At 42.8% G+C, this 16,952-nt stretch overlaps 1 protein-coding gene across 9 annotated transcripts in view; it reads right to left on the minus strand.

The window, feature by feature from the left end:
* Nucleotides 1-16,952, minus strand: part of REEP1 (receptor accessory protein 1) — a 97,167-nt gene that overhangs the window by 8,932 nt on the left and 71,283 nt on the right. For 2 of the 9 annotated variants that reach the window (XM_061589304.1, XM_061589305.1), the window contains one exon: nucleotides 9,997-10,148. The exons of 4 other annotated variants lie outside the window; for them this stretch is intronic. In XM_061589304.1, the coding sequence (XP_061445288.1) occupies nucleotides 9,997-10,148 (152 nt within the window). Of the gene's footprint in view, nucleotides 1-9,996; nucleotides 10,170-13,690; nucleotides 13,759-16,952 lie in introns of those variants that run through there. 3 more of the 9 variants (XM_061589307.1, XM_061589306.1, XM_061589309.1) reach the window with 3 other exon arrangements.

The following is a 16,952-nucleotide window of genomic DNA, read 5'->3' on the forward strand; positions in this document are numbered from 1 at the left end:
CTTAAAGATTTAATATTCCATGAGTAGAAAAAAATACCCTATGCAAATGTCTATATTATTGCAGAAAAGTTCAGTTCTACATATGTTTGCCATCTTTTCCTCAAGCACAACTGTTTTTGAGATAACAGTCTTATTCTCTCTTGCCCTTCACCAAAAAGCCATGTTAGTTGTCCAGTATGTGAAATGACTGCAAGCAGGTGCAGCCCAAGACATTTTGCTACTTGAAGCAGAAGAGCAAATGGTGCCCTGCCCCCAAGTCAAGGTCATAGTACCATAGCTTGAAAAGTTATGTTGGCATTTGAGGCAGAAAATCTCACAAGTACCTCTTCCTGACAGTAAATATACAACAACCAAAAATTAAAATAGCTAATAATTTGTTGCATGGTGCCCCAAATTAGTTGCTTGGGGTAGTCATCTCTTGCTGCCTAGTGAGAGTCGCTCTATGAGAGGCACATAACTGAAGCAAAACACACAAACAGAAGTATGAGACTGCACCTACCTCCTAGTCTCTTGCCAGTTCCCAATTTTCACCCTCTCTGGAGGGGTGCAAGGACAAGCGGAGGGAATGCAAAGAGGGTGCAAGGACAAGTGGAGGGGATGCAAGGACAAGCAGGGGGTGCCAGGAAGAGCAGAGGGGGTGGGCAAGCAGGCTGAGGGAGGCAGGACGAGCGGGGGGGGAGGGAGAGTAGGCTGGAAAGGGTAACACATACACTCACCTCCACAGCTCTTCACTTCCATTCTGCTGCTTGTGCCTTCTACTCCTCCTTGCCCTCTGTCTGACTCTCCACTTCCTCCCTCGTGCCTCCATAGAGCACGAGGGAAGAGATAAACAGCGCAGAAGCCCAGTTTGAGGCACATATCTTTCCTCCACCATTCCACCAATCACAGCAGCAGATGATTTCCCCTGCTTTCCCCCCCCAGTAACGTTCAAATGTAACGCAAAAAAGTTACATTTGCAGCTCAAAAGTAATGAAATTACCACTCGTTCTGTTACATACAAAATGTAACGAAGTTACCCACTCGTTATGCAAAATTGTAACAAATTACAAGTAACTCGTTATTTCTAACGAGTTACTTCCAAGCTCTGATTTCATACAAAAAAAATTAGATTTTTTTCCTGCGTTTGTGAACATTTTAAAAATCACTCTGCCTATTCAATGTAGATAAAGTCCATCACTATCATACCCACATTGCAGGAGGTTGGGCTGCGGCTGAGAGAGAACAAGTTGCACCAGCTGTGCAAAGTGACCCGGTGTTGTGTTATACCCATTTTACTGGAGGAAGGGGAGAGTTGCATTAGTGTATGACAACCCTGAAGTGTAGTCCATGTCATTCTGACAAGCTGGGTCTTTTTAGGGAAATGTAGTGCAGTGGGGAGAGCAGCTGTGAAGTTGATTGTAGCAGCAGTGCAATTAACAAAGGGCTGGAGGGGTTGAAGGACGGACCACCACTCAAGTCATTAGAAATGGTACACCTGCTCTCTAATGCTAGTTATGTTTGCGTGGAGTATTTACTTTGTGTTCCCCACCCCCAGCCAGAAACTTCCTGTGGATGCCTATGCATTCCATGTGCCCTATTATATGAATTATGGATTCCCTAACACGTTTGGAAAGTGCTCTTGGTGTGCTGTTTGTGGGTACAACGTTAGTTAGTATCCTATTGTATGTTCTATGGTAGCCATGAGCACCACACAGATGGAAGAGGGCAGCCATCTTGGACTCTTCACTGGCATTGAGTCAATGAAAATACATTCACTTGCATCAGCTCCTTTGCTAGCTTAACTTTACACTGATGGGGGGGGGGAGATGGGAATTTTCCCTGGGACACGACAGGATCTGGGCCTAGCTAGCCATTCCCCCAATTCCCTATCCCTTGAACCACTGATTTGCTGCTCCTGACTTAAAGATACACTATTGAAACATCCCTGTAATTTCTGTACACCATTATAATTGGTAGTTACAACAATCCAAGGGATCAACAGTAATCCTATCCTTGTCAGCTGATGCAACTCGATAAGATTGCACTATCAGACACGTGTATTGGGATGAGAAAGCACTCTCTACATCAAATAGCAAATTAACTGGCTAATTTGTTCATTTTGGATTTAAAATGCAGGTCTTTATTGGATTTTAATCATACAATGTCTCCAATGACTGTCATGAGCCCAGCAGAACGGGGGTGGAGCGGCGCGATTGCAGAGGAGGAGGACTTTGAATGAATAGGATGATAGGTCTAATGTCAGGCCAACTGGAGTGAAAGACGTTGAGCTCTCTCTCACCATGGACAGTGACAACTCCGCCCCTATGGCTCTAGTTATCCACGAGGAGGCCCAACCCAATCAGGCAGTTGCCACTCTGCCCGATGATCTTCCTCTTCCCACACCCACTTCACCACCACCCTACCGCAGCCCCCCTCCACCTGATGGGGAGGGTTCCGCTGAGGCAGAGCAGCCACCCTCACCCCATACATGGAGGCAGTTGTGCTGGCAAGTTCAACATGCCCTCACAGCCCCTCTAAGGAGCAGCACTTGTGTACGCATGCATGCTCAACAGTGACACAGCTCATGCAAGTAGGGTGCCTGCCCATCTTTACTTAAGCTGGGTGAGGGGACGTGTCTAGTTGCTGCAACAACATCTTAGTGCAGTATAGTTGTGTCTAGCTTTTCCTAGTAAAGATGATGAATTCTGTATAACCTGTAAGCTGATTCATGAAGCGCTCTGAACAGAAACTTTCTATTAAACCTACTAAAGAAAACCACACCTCCTTGTTCATGTCTGACTTCAGTGAGTTCAGGCAGGGCAGTTTGTCGCAGCCACTACCTCCTCTACCCGACAACCCCATGAGTGAGACGGAAGTAAGGAGCAGGATGGAGGAGAGCTGTCAGAGCACCCACGGGTCCATGATAGCTGAGCTCCAGAAACTCTGCACCAAAACCCAGACCTTTCAGAATGAGACTCAGACTCTTCGAGTGGAGAACCAGAACCTACAACTCCGACTGACCCTGCTTGGGAACAACGTGACAGCCTTACAGCAGGGGGCTGCTCCAGGTCAGCCAGTGCCTGCATCTTGTATCAAGACACCCATCAGACTCCCTCTCCGGTAAAGCGGAAAGTGGAAGCAGTTTGCGATGTTCATCGCACAGTGCGAACGATACATCAGAGTGCAGCAGTCGGACTTTCCTATTGAAAGTGGCCTTCATGATCAGTCTACAAGGGTAGAGATGGACCTGGGGAAGATGTGTTGTGTGCTCTCCTGGCACCCCCTCAAAACTAAAAAGGACCTACAGTGATTCCTGGGATTCGCCAATTACTATCGATGGTTCATTGCTGCCTTTTCCAACATGACTGCCCCATTAACAGACTGCCTTAAGGACTTTGGACCATTTTGATGGACTGAGGCAGCCCAACAGGCTTTTGAGCATCTAAAGCTGCTATTCTCCTCAGAACCAGTACTAGGACATGCCAACCCCCACTGACCTTTTGTGATGGAAACAGATGCCTCAGACGTAGCCATCAGAGCAGTGTTGTTACAGCCCTCCAAGAAGGGGGGGCTACATCCTTGTGCATACTTCTCCAGGAAGCTGACTGACTCTGAAAAAACTACACAGTCTGGGAGAAGGAGTTACTTGCCATCTGTGATGCATTCGAAACCTTGAAAGAGTGCAACACATAGTGGAAGTCCATACTGATCACCAGAACCTTGAGAGCCTCCAGACAGCCCGCAAATTGAATCAGTGTCAAGTGCACTGGTCCCAATTCTTCACCCGGTTCCACTTTAAGATCACCTATATTTTCCATGCCCCAAACCGTAGAGCTGATGCACTCTCCCGCAAGCCAGAGTACAACAAACCTCCGCCAGACCCACCTCTACATCTCATTATCTCCTTAGACAAGATGGTGGTGACTCCCTGCCTTGTCCAGACCTCTGGACCAAAGAGCTATGCACCACTCAGGAACAAGATCTGTTTGCTCAAGACCAAGACCGGGAGATGCAACAGCCCCCTCAGGACCAGGCTCCAGGCTTCTCCTGAAGGAGGGGGAATGCTCTATCATTACAAGACCTTGTGCATGCCCTCCAGAGAGCTTTGGGTCAAGATCCTACAGCAGTGTCATGACACTCCAACAGTGGGGCACTGCAGGACTTTTGGTGGCCCCAAATAAAGCATGGTGTCGAGAAGCATGTGCAGTATTGCCTCATTTGCATGAGGGCCAAGCACGCCCCTGGGCTGCCAGCCAGGCTGTTACAACCCCTACCCAGCCCCAAAGGGTCTTGGAGAATAGTGACACTAGACTTCATCTACCCCCTTCCCAGGGAAATACTACCATTCTGGTGGTAGTTGATGCCTTCAGTCAAATGGCCCATTTCATCCCGTGTGCCGGCTTACCATCTGAAAAAGAGACTGCTCAACTATTTATCAAACATATTTTGGGGGCACATGGTCTCCCAAACAGCCTGGTCTCAAGACTGGAGACCCCAGTTCACTGCCCATTTTTGGCATGCCCTGTTGCAGCTGCAACAGACTGAGCTAAGGCTGTCTTCTGCACACCATCCCCAGACGGATGGGCAGACAGAGAAAGTTAATGCCAACCTGAAACAGTCCCTTTGCTGCTATGTCAGTTACCAGCAGAACAACTGGGTGTTCCTGCTACCTGTCGCAAAGTTTGCGATGCAGCAGATGCTACAAGAGCAACTAACAAGGGCCAATGCTGCCTACAACTGGGTCGCCAACCAGCATCACCAAGCTGATCCTGAAATACGGGTGGGGGATAGAGTGTGCCTTTCCACATGTTACTTACCAACAACTGCTTCCTGCCATAAGTTAGAAGCTTAGCAGGTGGGGCCCTTCAAAATACAAACACAGATCAACCCAGTCCCGTACCGTTTATGCTTACCGGCCACCATGAAAATGCAGTATTCCACCAAGAATTCCACTGTTCCTTGTTAACCCCCGATGAGGCACCACATCCATACCGGGCACCTGAATCGCCCCCATACTTGTAGACGGCCAGAAAGAGTATGAGGTGGAGCAAATTATCGACTCCAGGGTGGGGGGAAGATCGCCATGGGGGGGATGATGTCATGAGCCCAGTAGAAGAGGGGTGGAGCAGTGAGATTGCAGAGGAGGACGACTTTCAGTGGGATGATAGTCTAATGTAAGGCCAACTGGAGCGCAGGACTCAGAACTGTCTCGCCATGGACAGTGACAACTCTGCCCCTATGGCTCTGGTAACCCACGAGGAGGCCCAACCCAGTCATGCTGTTGCTACTCCGCCCAACAATTCTTCTCTTCCCTCACCTGCTTCACCGCCGCCCTAGCACAGGCCCCCTCCATCTGATAGGGTGGGTCCCGCTTAGGCAGAGAAGCCACCCTTGCCTTGTACACGGAGGCAGTTGTGCCAGCACGTTTAATGTGCCCCCATGGCCACTCTCAGGAGAAGCGCTCGTGTACGCATACATTCTCAACAGTGACACTCAGTTCATGCAAGTATCCTTACGTATGCCGGGTGAGGGGGGTGTCAAGTTGCTGCGACAACATCTTAGCACTGTATAGTCATGTCTAGTTTTTCCTGGTAAATATGATTAATTTTGTGTAACCTGTAAGAGGATTCATGAAGCGCTCTGAACTGAAACTTTTTATTAAACCTACTAAAGAAAACCACACCTCCTCATTCGTGACTGACTTCAGTGGGTTTGGGCACGACAATTACACGATTTTTTAACTTTTTCAGTGGTCTGTCTTTATAAAGTCTGATCAGTCTATCTGTCATAAAATAAAGACTGTTTGTTCCGTGCATCAGCTATTTGGCATGGAGAATCTAATGGAAAAGTGATATAATCAGGCTAAATTAGCTGCCAGGCCAAGTTCAAGGTTCTGGTTTTGGTGTACAAAACTCTATGCAGCTTGGGACCAGAATATATGAAAGACTGTCTTACCGCTTATATACCCAGTCAATCATTGCACTCTGCAGGTGAGAGCCTCCTGCGATACCATTTAGTTTAGAGAAAAGGCGGGTCAGAGGAGACATGACAGAAGTGTATAAAATTATGCATGGCATTGAGAAAGTGGATATTGAGAAAGTAGATAGAGAAAAGTTTTTCTCCCCCTCTCATAATACTAGAACTCGTGGACATTCAAAGAAGCTGAATGTTGGAAGATTCAGGACAGACAAAAGGAAGTACTTCTTTACTCAGCGCACAGTTAAACTATGGAATTTGCTCCCACAAGACGCAGTAATGGCCACCAGCTTGGACGGCTTTAAAAGAAGATTAGACAAATTCATGGAGGACAGGGCTATCAATGGCTACTAGCCGTGATGGCTGTGCTCTGCCACCCTAGTCAGAGGCAGCATGCTTCTGAAAACCAGTTGCCGGAAGCCTCAGGAGGGGAGAGTGTTCTTGCACTCGGGTCCTGCTTGTAAGCTTCCCCCAGGCACCTGGTTGGCCACTGTGAGAACAGGATGCTGGACTAGATGGGCCACTGGCTCTTCTTATGTTCTTATCAGGAGGTCCGACCATTCCACAAAACATAGGAAGTGGACCTTTGGTGTTGTGGCACCTACCCTTTGGAATTCCCTCCCATTAAATGTTGGAAGTGGAGCAAGAGCAACTCCTGTTTTGTTCTTTTGTTTATGTTGCAGAAGGGAGATAGAGTTAGGGTCCTCCAGATGGCTAGGCTTGACTACCTTTACCTGTGATGCTCTGACTGACTTCCTTCTGTCGTTAGACTGATATGTCTTAGTGAAGCCTATCTACTTCTCCTTCCTCTCTTCTTCGACTGTCCGAGAGGAGACTCCTTTGTCTCTGCTCTCTCTCTGCTGAGCCATGAGGGCAACTCCCAAACCTGGGCATTGCGCCTTCAACTTAGTTAGTTAGTTAGAACTAGGTGTGCTTTCCAATCTACTATGTATTTCTATAAATAAAGTAGCTTTCCTTATTTTACTAAGTCTTAAGTCTCAGTGATCTCAATGCAGGATAAAAGCCTGCTTTCTTAGGTAAACACACACACTGGCACACAGCACCTCCGACCGTTGACAATCCCTTCTAACATTTATACAAATTTACACAACATTAAATATTAGACAGGCAGCATCTCTGTTATCTTTTCGGCACATAATGAAGACCTTCCTCTTTCAGCAAGCCTTTTAAGTAGAGACCCTATCCCAGTCTGTGTTGGAATTGCTTTTTAAGATGTTTTTAAAACTGTTTTTTAAAGATGTTTTGTTTTAATAGGTTTTTAATTCCTTTGTTTTTAAGATGTTTTAGAGTGTTTTTAGTATTTTAGTTTGCTGTCCTGGGCTCCTTCTGGGAGGAAGGGTGGGATATAAATAAATAAGTAAATAAACGGCAGAAAGATCCAGTGAAGAATAGCTGACTTGTATCAGTTTAACACATGCAGACTGAGAGCTGAGGATCTCACTTGTGACCACTTTCTGCAATCTAAAACACAGTCCCATTGAACTCAATAGAACATATCTGGGTAGGCATACACAGACTGTCATGTAGATTTCTTCTTTTGGTGATTATATATAAGAATATTGTAGAAGCCTTCCTCTCACCAGTCTGGTGAAAATCTTACATACTGCAAAAAGGTATAAGTTGTGTTTTGTTTTTTCATTTTAGTCAATGCAGACTGATCCATGAGCAAGTAATGCAGCAAATGTAATTGCCAAATTGAAGCAAAGTGGAGCCTGCTTCCCAAAATAAAAATTTGGTCTGAGCAAATTGCAGCAGCAGAAGCCAGTAGTTGGGGAAGAGGGCAGTGTCCTATATGTGGGTGAGACAAAGGGAAGGAGGGGTTTTGCCAGCTTCTGACATTCTTGGGCAGCTGCCAAGGCCCCAGGTCCCAGGCTGGACCTGCCAACCTAACACTTACCCTGATGTCTGGGTCTGTGAGTCACCGTTTTAATTTCTCACTATGCCTCTAATGTAATGTCATTCAAAGGGAATTGTGGGAAATTCAAATCTCACCACTGTTGTCAAGCAAACCCACTAATGTAGGCAGAGAGGGACCGCCAGAGAGCACTGTCCCTGGGTGCTGCTGCCTGAATGTGAAAGAGACTTCAGAGAATTCAAATTGATCAAGTCATTTCTGCCTTTATTCCTTATCTGTAAAATGCAAATATGTTTCCTACCAGCTTAATTATTTCATTATATAGAGTCCATAATGTTGCTACAATGGTAATCTATGGTTTGATTTATTCCCTCGAGGGATTTGCTCAGCATCTGTTATGAGATCTATGTAATGAGTTATCCCAGACTGCAAATCAAGAGAAGAACAACTATTTACATTCCAGGATTGTTGTTAAGCACCCTGACAGCTTTAGACCACTCCATTCGGGCAGCATGGGGAGAATAAAGGGCTACACATTGCATACAAACAAACAAACAAATATTATTATTATTTATTATTATTATACGCAATATACTTCTAAAGATAATAAAAACAGGGATAATATAGGATAATAATAAAAATGGCCTAACCTACAGAGTTGATGTAAAATTTGTTGAGATAATGCATGTGAACTGCTTTCAGTGCCTTCAGGTGCACGATACATGCTAAGAATTACAGAGCCAGACCAAACTTCAGATTTGCTGTTGCCTACCTCCCCTGCTCCCTGAGAAAGCTCATTTAATGCAGTGAATTCACTTTTCAAAATCAAGAAAATTCTAGGATTTCTTATTTAAAAACTCAGGTTTAAGAGAAAAGTTAAATTCACCCATGTCCCCTAACCATGAAAATTGTAGGTTAAGGCTCCTGCCTTAACTTCTGCACCATGTAAGCAGATACAGTAAAGGTCATGTACAGTATCAAATATTGTGCTCATTTACAATTTAGGCTTTAGGCACCCATACTTTTTGCCCTCTTCTTTCAACCACAATCTTCTGCCTCTGTAGTTTAGACGCAGCATTGAGGCATGGGGCAATTGCCTGCCCACTGTCCCGTTTCCTCTGTGTACACTATTACACAATTGCACTTTGCAGCTTAAGAGAAGTTTTGTAAAAGTCTGATTGCCAGAGTTAAAAGCTCAGAATTTAGGAGCACAGCAAGTCCATGGCTCTAATCATATTTGAATAGTAGCTATACTGCTTTTACCTAAACATGAACAGAATTGAACTCTGCAGCTTGAGTAGTGTTGTATGCTTTATACGCTTTCATAGGAAGCAGCCTCAGCTTTAGAGAGTTTTTAAAGAGGCTGGTTGTCAGAATTAGAACTTCAAAAAGATACATGCTTATAAGTTCTAACCATGTATATGTTAACGACCCCAACTATTGTGCTTGCAGGCCTCCAGCCGGCAAAAGAGGACGGTTGGGGCTTAAAGAAAAAGGCAAAATCTGGATGCCTGAAGGCTGTTATTAACAAGCACAATATGTGACCCTGCACAGTGTCTTTACTGCTTACATGCCACAGCATATAAGCAGGGCAAGAGTCTTAGCTGAATAGTTTACATGTTTTTTGGTGGCGGGGGAGGGGGGAGTGAATCTGAAATTGTGTTCTCTCTTATAGAATAGTAGAGTTGGAAGGGCACTATAAGGGCATCATGTCCAATCCCCTGAAAATCTTAAAATCTTAAAATGAAGATTTTTCAATCCTAGAATACTGGTACACACATAGAGAAATAAATACACACCTTTTAAAGATTTCTATGTAAATGTGAGGACATTCCACTCTCATAATTTAAGGGACACATCTCAAAGCTGGAGAGATGTGCATAGGACAGGGTGGGGTACTTGGAGTCCAATAACATCTGAAAAACCACAACTCCCATCAGCCCCAGGCAGCATAGAGTGGGATGATGGGAGTTGTGGTTCAGCAACATGGAAACCCACAGGTTCCCCACCCTGGAATAGGATGACCTGGATACAGTTTTACAAGAAACCAAGCATCTATTGAATTTGAGGGCCAGCCTCAACAACCTTTCCATTGCAAGAGTAAATTGGTATTTTAGAAAGTCAGGTATCTGTGTTTTTTAATCCCATTTCCAATGTGGAAGTACCTCAATGATGGGATCCTTCTTTTTAGGTGTTTTAGTCTTGGATGTGCCATCCAATGAGCTGTTTTCTTGATCATCTGAGAACACAACTTCAGTTGGTTCATAGTTTGCCTCAGGTGGCTTTTCACTCTCTGCCTCTACCTCTAGTTCAACCACTTAGAACAGCCATTTAAGATCTAAATGGTGAAGAGAAACAGGACATGAAAAGGTCAGAGATGGTTATTAGCAAACTGACTAACACCAGCTATTGCCCACCCATGCATTTTCCAGGGGGTTAATAATATAAATGGGGTTAAAAGGTGCACTCCAGTAACAAGGGGTTTGTCAATCAATCAGTCAATCAATCAATGTTTAGTTTGAGTTGCTTGAGAAATCTTCAGCGTTAACATCCATGATTATTATGAATTTAGGCTGCAGTCCTACATTCATTTGGAAGTAAGTTCCATTGAACTCAATGGGGCTTACTTCTGAACAGACATGTACAAATTTCATTGTTAGATGCCTGCATTGATTTGTAGATTTAAAGGGGGTCATATGGATCATGGTAGGTCTGAATAATTACAGTCCCTATATAAGACAACTAAATGAAGTATAATTTATTGACTGACAAAGTTCATCAGATATAATTGCCTAATCTACCTGAGTGAAACAAAATGTACTCCCTACCACTGCCAAATAATGGGTTATCGGGGCTCAATTATATGCAAGGAAACACATTATATAAACTTGGATTGCTATAAAGCTTTCCTGATGGCATCAACAACTGTGAATAAAGCACTGTGTGTAGAATGTGAAGGTTAACCTCTTCTAGGAACGGTGTGAAGAAATTGCTGAATATTGTGAGTTTAGCTATCTTGATAACTGTGAAAAGGGTCTATTACTGGACAACCAATGGGTGGCCAGCATCTTCAACAAAAGAACATGAATGTCCCTTAATGGCTGCTCATTTCATTCATGCCTTTGGAAGGTGACATCCTTTAGCTAGTAGGACGGCACTTCTCTGAATTTCTTGTCAGGGTATGCAGAAAAAGCTGAGAATTATTGTGGAGTTAGGTAAAACTGAGACATTATTAGGGCATAGTTATTCTCTTCAGGAACCTGATGCAAGCTTAGGTACAAACATTTTTTAAGGAAAGAAGTTTGGTTGTTTCTAGTAGGCTCTGCTTTTATATTTGTAGTGAAGACACCTGAAGATGATGAAGACACTGTAAGTCTCCAATGCTCCCTCTTATCCAAAGGAAACCAACCACTAGCGCACTGCCCCTGGACTGATCAGGGAGGTGAGAAACACTAAGGGTGGCCATGTGTCATACTTTACAGAGAACAGTCTTCTATTTGAAGGGCTGTCCAGCCCAAGTCCAGTTTATGACAAAGAGCTAGGAGGAGGAAAGCAGGGACCTTGAACTTGTCCATCAACAGTGAAGCAGCTGGATAGCAGACTGAGCAAGCCAACAGGCCACCTAGTCACAGGCCTTGTGTTTCTATTTAAATTACAATAATTACAATAATATCCAAATTTGCATATATATGCAAGTTTTATACAAATGTGTCCTATTTTAGCGATGCATTTCCTCTTTTCTGGCAATATGTAAACGGCCTTTCTAGCATCAGCCCATCTTAGTTATACTTAAACCTACTACATTGGCATAATTATAATTACATTGGCGGATTATCTAGACCAGTGATTCTCAAAAGGTGCGCCCAGGCACACTGGTGTGCCCTAAGAGGTGGCTAGGTGTGCCTCAAATGTTATGAAAGTATATTTTAAAAATGAGAAGAAACCCATTTGTATAGGGTAATAGTTTTCTATAGTTTAAGTTATTTTTATTCATAGTTTAAAATATATTAATATATTTTTAATTTTGTACACGAAGTGCGCCAGAAATTTTTTACATGTTTTACAGTGCGTCGCAAACCAAAAAAGTTTGAGAACCACTGATCTAGACCCTTTTCAATCAGGCTTCAGGCCTGGTCATGGGACAGAGACTGCTCTGGTCGCCCTACTTGATGACCTACGCCAGGAATCAGACAGAGGAAGTGCATCCCTGTTGGTGCTGCTGGACCTCTCAGCGGCCTTTGATAGCATCAATCATGGTATCCTTCTTATCTGTCTTGCTGGGATGGGTCTAGGAGACACTGTTTTACAGTGGCTCCATTCCTACCTGATGGACAGGACCCAGAAAGTGGTGCTGGGAGACTACTGCTCGTCCCCCTGGCTGTTAGCCTATGGGATACCGCAGGGTTCCATTCTGTCTCCCATGCTCTTTAACATTTATATGAAACCACTGGGAGAGGTCATCCGGAGATTTGGAGTGCAATGTCATCAATATGCTGATGACACTCAACTCTATCTCTCCCTTCCATCTGATGGCAGGGTGGGAGTGCTCGTCCTAAACCGGTGCCTGGAGGCTGTGAAGGGATGGATGTGGGTTAACAATCTTAAACTTAATCCAGACAAGATGGAAGTGTTGCTGGCCAAGGGGGAAACTGCCCCAGGGATAGGGTTGCAACCTGTGTTTAGTGTATCAAGAAATATAATAAAGAAGAACAATACTAAGGAGATTGTGCACAATTCAGGGGAAATTATCATTTTATTCCACTACAAGCATAATTGTTTATGATGGCAAAGGGTTGTCAGGCCAGCATTCTTACAGAGAATCACGCTAGAATGCCTTCATACTAATGCAGCAGCAGGCCCTTTCCTATGAAAAGACACTTAGCCTGGGTACCAGATTTGGGGTGGGTGGGGGACATGGGGATGTTAAACAATGGGCGTGTTTATGTCTCCTCTGCCAAGAAAAGAAAGCACCAGCAAGATCAGGAAGAACCACACACAACCTTTTAGAGGAAATACCATCGCAAACCATGGGAAATCATTTACGCAACCTAAGAAGTCACTGACAGAAACACTAACTGTAAACTAGTATCATCTGCTTGCAGTATATGATACCTTGACATCAGACAGAACCAGAAAAAGATGAATGTTGCCCACCTTGCAAGTAATGGGGGAATGGAGAAACTAAACCACACAAATGGTTCCATGCTTACAGTCCGGGTAAGTGAATGCTGGGAGGGTGGGATTTAAAGGTTCCATATGTTGTTTTTTAAAACAATGGTGACATTCATTTCCAATACTCTTCTTATGAAATTATCTTTGGACTTTGAAACCCAATACCCCTGTGTGACTTGATCTTCAGGCAGCAAGAATAGGGAAGTCCTACACTTGAGGGTGACTTAATGCAGGTTTATGTTAGTGGCCCAATGGCAGCTTTTGAAAAAGTAGAAGACTGCTTCTGATGAAAACAAGATTGCCAAACAAAAGGTGCTAGAGAAAATATGAGCTCATCCACGAAGGAGAGAAAAGGCACGTCTCTGGAAAAAATCTAGAACTTACATCTTTTTGGAGATGGCCTTATGTAGTGGTTAAGATACTTCACAACCTATCTTTGCCAATACAAAAAAACCCACTCATATCCTTCTGGTGCCCTGATTCATTGAAAAGAGTATTGAAAGAGGAGGATACTATGGAGAAGACATGGAGGAGAAATAAAACCTAAGGAAGAATAAACATGATTGCAAACAGAGGTTTATTTACAGTTATACATATTCTGTTAAATAAATAATTAAATAGATTTCTACAAAGGGAAAACCCATCTTGCTTTTTTAGAGTTTTTTGAGAGTGTCAACAAAAATGTAGACGGCAGTGATCCAACAGATGCTGTGTATTAAGCAGAATGTGAAGAGCTCCAGAAAGACCTCACTGCACTGGTGAAGAGGGAACAAAATTGCAAATGAGATTCAATGTTAAATAAGAATAAAGTGATGCACAATTGGGCAATAAGCCTAACCTCATATACACCGATGGAATCTGAACTGGCTGTGACTCTCTAGAAAAGATACAGGGGTTGTGGTAGCTCCATGAAAATGTCCACTCAGAATGCAGTGGTGGTAAAAAGGCAAATCACATGCTAGGGATTAGTGGTAAAGGACTGAAAACAAAAGGGCATGTATTGCAATGCTTATATGATTGTACTTATGATGTAAGGTGTGGCCTCACTTGGAATACCGTGTACATTTCTGCTCACCATCCCATCTCAAGAAGGATATGGTGTAGGTATAGAAAAGGGCAACCAAAAAATCTCGTTATTGAAGGAAGTAACTTTTCCACAAGACTGAAGAGTTTGAGGCTTTTGCTTAGAAGAAAAAGGCAATTAAGGGGGAACATGATAAAGGTTTATAAAATTATGCATGGGGTAGATAGAATTTTTTTTCTCCCTGTTTCAAACTAGAAGTCAAGGTCACCCATGAAACTGACAGTAGATTAGGACAAAAAATTATTTTTCCACACAATGCATAAATTTACTCATGGAAACCAAAGTTGTGGAAATGGCCTATGGCTTTAAAAAGGAATCAGGCAAATCAATGGAGGACAGATCTCTGAATATCAGTTGCTGAAGGACAAGCAGCAAGGAAGGACGACTGCCTTCATGCCTGGCTTGTGGGATTCCTAGAAGCAGATGCCTGGCCACTGGTGGAAACAAGATGCTGGAGGAGCCTTGATCTAACCCAACAAGGCTGTTCTTAGGTACAAGATGGACATCTGTGCATGTCTAAAGGACTTATTTTGCCTCTTGTCATCAGTCTCTAATCTCGAACTAATGTATGCTCATGTTAAGGAGCAAAAATGCTATAATGTACTAGGGAATCAGGTACTATATATAAACAGGAGATGTTACATTAATATTTCTATAGAGCAAAGAGTCACAAATGGCCACACGTTTTCTGTTATTCATTTGCAAAGAAATCTCAGCAGATTTGTCAACAACAAGCATCAAATGCTATACAAACATTAGTATTTCATATTTCTTAAATAGTGTTATATATACCTCAGTCTGAAAAAAATTAGACAACCCATGAGCTGTAATCAACTAACTCCTACTCAGAGTAGACCCACTGAAATTGATGAACCTGTTAAGTCACGTGTTTTAACTTCAATAGGTTTGTTCTGAATACCACCCCATGTCTCTACAACCACTCTACTGCTAAGCCAAAAAGCCAACAAATGCTTTATACATTGCACAGAGCAGTCTCAAATCTACATAAAAGGAGGTTCACCCATTAAATAAAATAAAATCTAGAAAAGCAGTGATTAGGCAAGCGCTTCTAGACACACCCAAACACAGTTAGAAGCACCCTATATGTTACTAATTTTTTAAGGGTGAAAAGGAAGCAGGTCTTAGTTGAGGAGTACAATCCTATGCATGTTTACTTGGAAGTAAGTCCAAGCCATGCAAATCAGTAACACTTACATCAGTATCCCAAAATATTTACCATAAAGAAGGAAAGAAAGAAAAACAGTAAACGGAAAGTACTTGGCAGGGAAAATAGCATACATCCTGAACTCAACAATAGTTTTGCAGATGGCCAACTTTATAGTTTGAATAATAAGTTATTAAACTATTTAAAAGTTGAGCTCAGTTCAATTTTATTATTTTAGCCACTATCTTATCACTAAGATCAGATCATGTTAAAATTATTTAAAATAATATAACATGTAGAAGGTTAATTAAATAGCTGAAGCATTCAACTTAAGAGTCACCAGTACAAATCAATAGCATTGCTTTAAACAAAATTTTGTCTATGCTTTGTGCAAACAGAGCAAACAAAACCACTCTGCACACTCTGCAGAGATCACTATCTTCTTTTAACAAGTAAAGTTTATCTAATGAAGAGAGATTGTGTTATTTTTGCCCAGCTACATAAGCAACAATATATATTCTCTTTACTAGAAGCTAGACAAAACAAATTAAGCAAATACTAAAGATTTTAAGTCTAAAGAAGCTTGAAGATAATGTGATCATGTTTATATGTTTGCTTCCCCATAAATGAACCTTGTCCAATTTATACCTCAAATGTAAAGGTTTTTAACAACAATGGATCCAGATTTCCCATCGTGCTCATATACAATTACTTATATAGTTACTCAGTGGTGTCAGTCTGCACTTACTTGGGGCACTGTCTTATAATATATCCTCCAGAACCCGGCCCTGAAGAATGGGTTCCAGGCCTAAGCACTGGTTCAAATTAAACCACAGAGGTTATCATTTGCTATAACGCACAGTGGTTTCTGTTACTTTTACCAATCCTTACTTGGTATAACCCTTATTTAATCTCATCATTCCTTTGGGAGCCCTTGTAACCCTTTCTTTTATCAGAAAAAAATATTGCCTTGTTGAATTAGACCAAGTTCCATCTCATCTGGCATCCTATTTCAAACAGCAAGAACCAGGATTGCCATCTTTGAAAAGGCAAACTTCTGGCAGGGGGGTGAGCCTCAGAGGCAGAGCCTAGCAGTGTCAAGGTATGCAACTCAATGGTAAACCTTTATCTATGTTATGCATGTGCTTACACACTAGACCTTTGATATCACTTTACAGATGGGTCACATTGAGACTAAGAACTTCTGTTTCAAAGAAAATGAATCCATGGCAAAGAACTCAAACTCATGCAAAGCAAGTCATTCAAGGAAGCAAACCAAGCCACAGATCAAGAGAATACATGGAGAGAAACTCAAAATCAATGCAAAGTAGAACACTAAAGGAAATGAACAAACATAGCCACAGAAAATAAGCTGTCATAATATATATATACATCAGGTATGGGAAACCTTTGGCCCTCCAGATGATGCTGAACTACAACTCCCATCACCCTTAGCTATTAGCCATGCTTGCTGGGGCTAGTGGGAGTTGTAGTTCAGCAACACCTGAAGGGCCATAGGTTTCCCACATCTAATATACATCATTTCAAGGAATCAAGTGTCTAGAAAATTACCCGTGGCTTGCAGGTATATATACACACACACTTTTATTGTTGTTGTTATGTGCCTTCAAGTCGATCACGACTTATGGCAACCCTATGAATCAGCGACATCCAACAGCATCTGTTGTGAACCACCCTGT

The sequence above is a fragment of the Rhineura floridana genome, chromosome 11 (genome assembly GCF_030035675.1).
Source record: "Rhineura floridana isolate rRhiFlo1 chromosome 11, rRhiFlo1.hap2, whole genome shotgun sequence".
NCBI classification, from domain to species: Eukaryota; Metazoa; Chordata; class Lepidosauria; order Squamata; family Rhineuridae; genus Rhineura; species Rhineura floridana.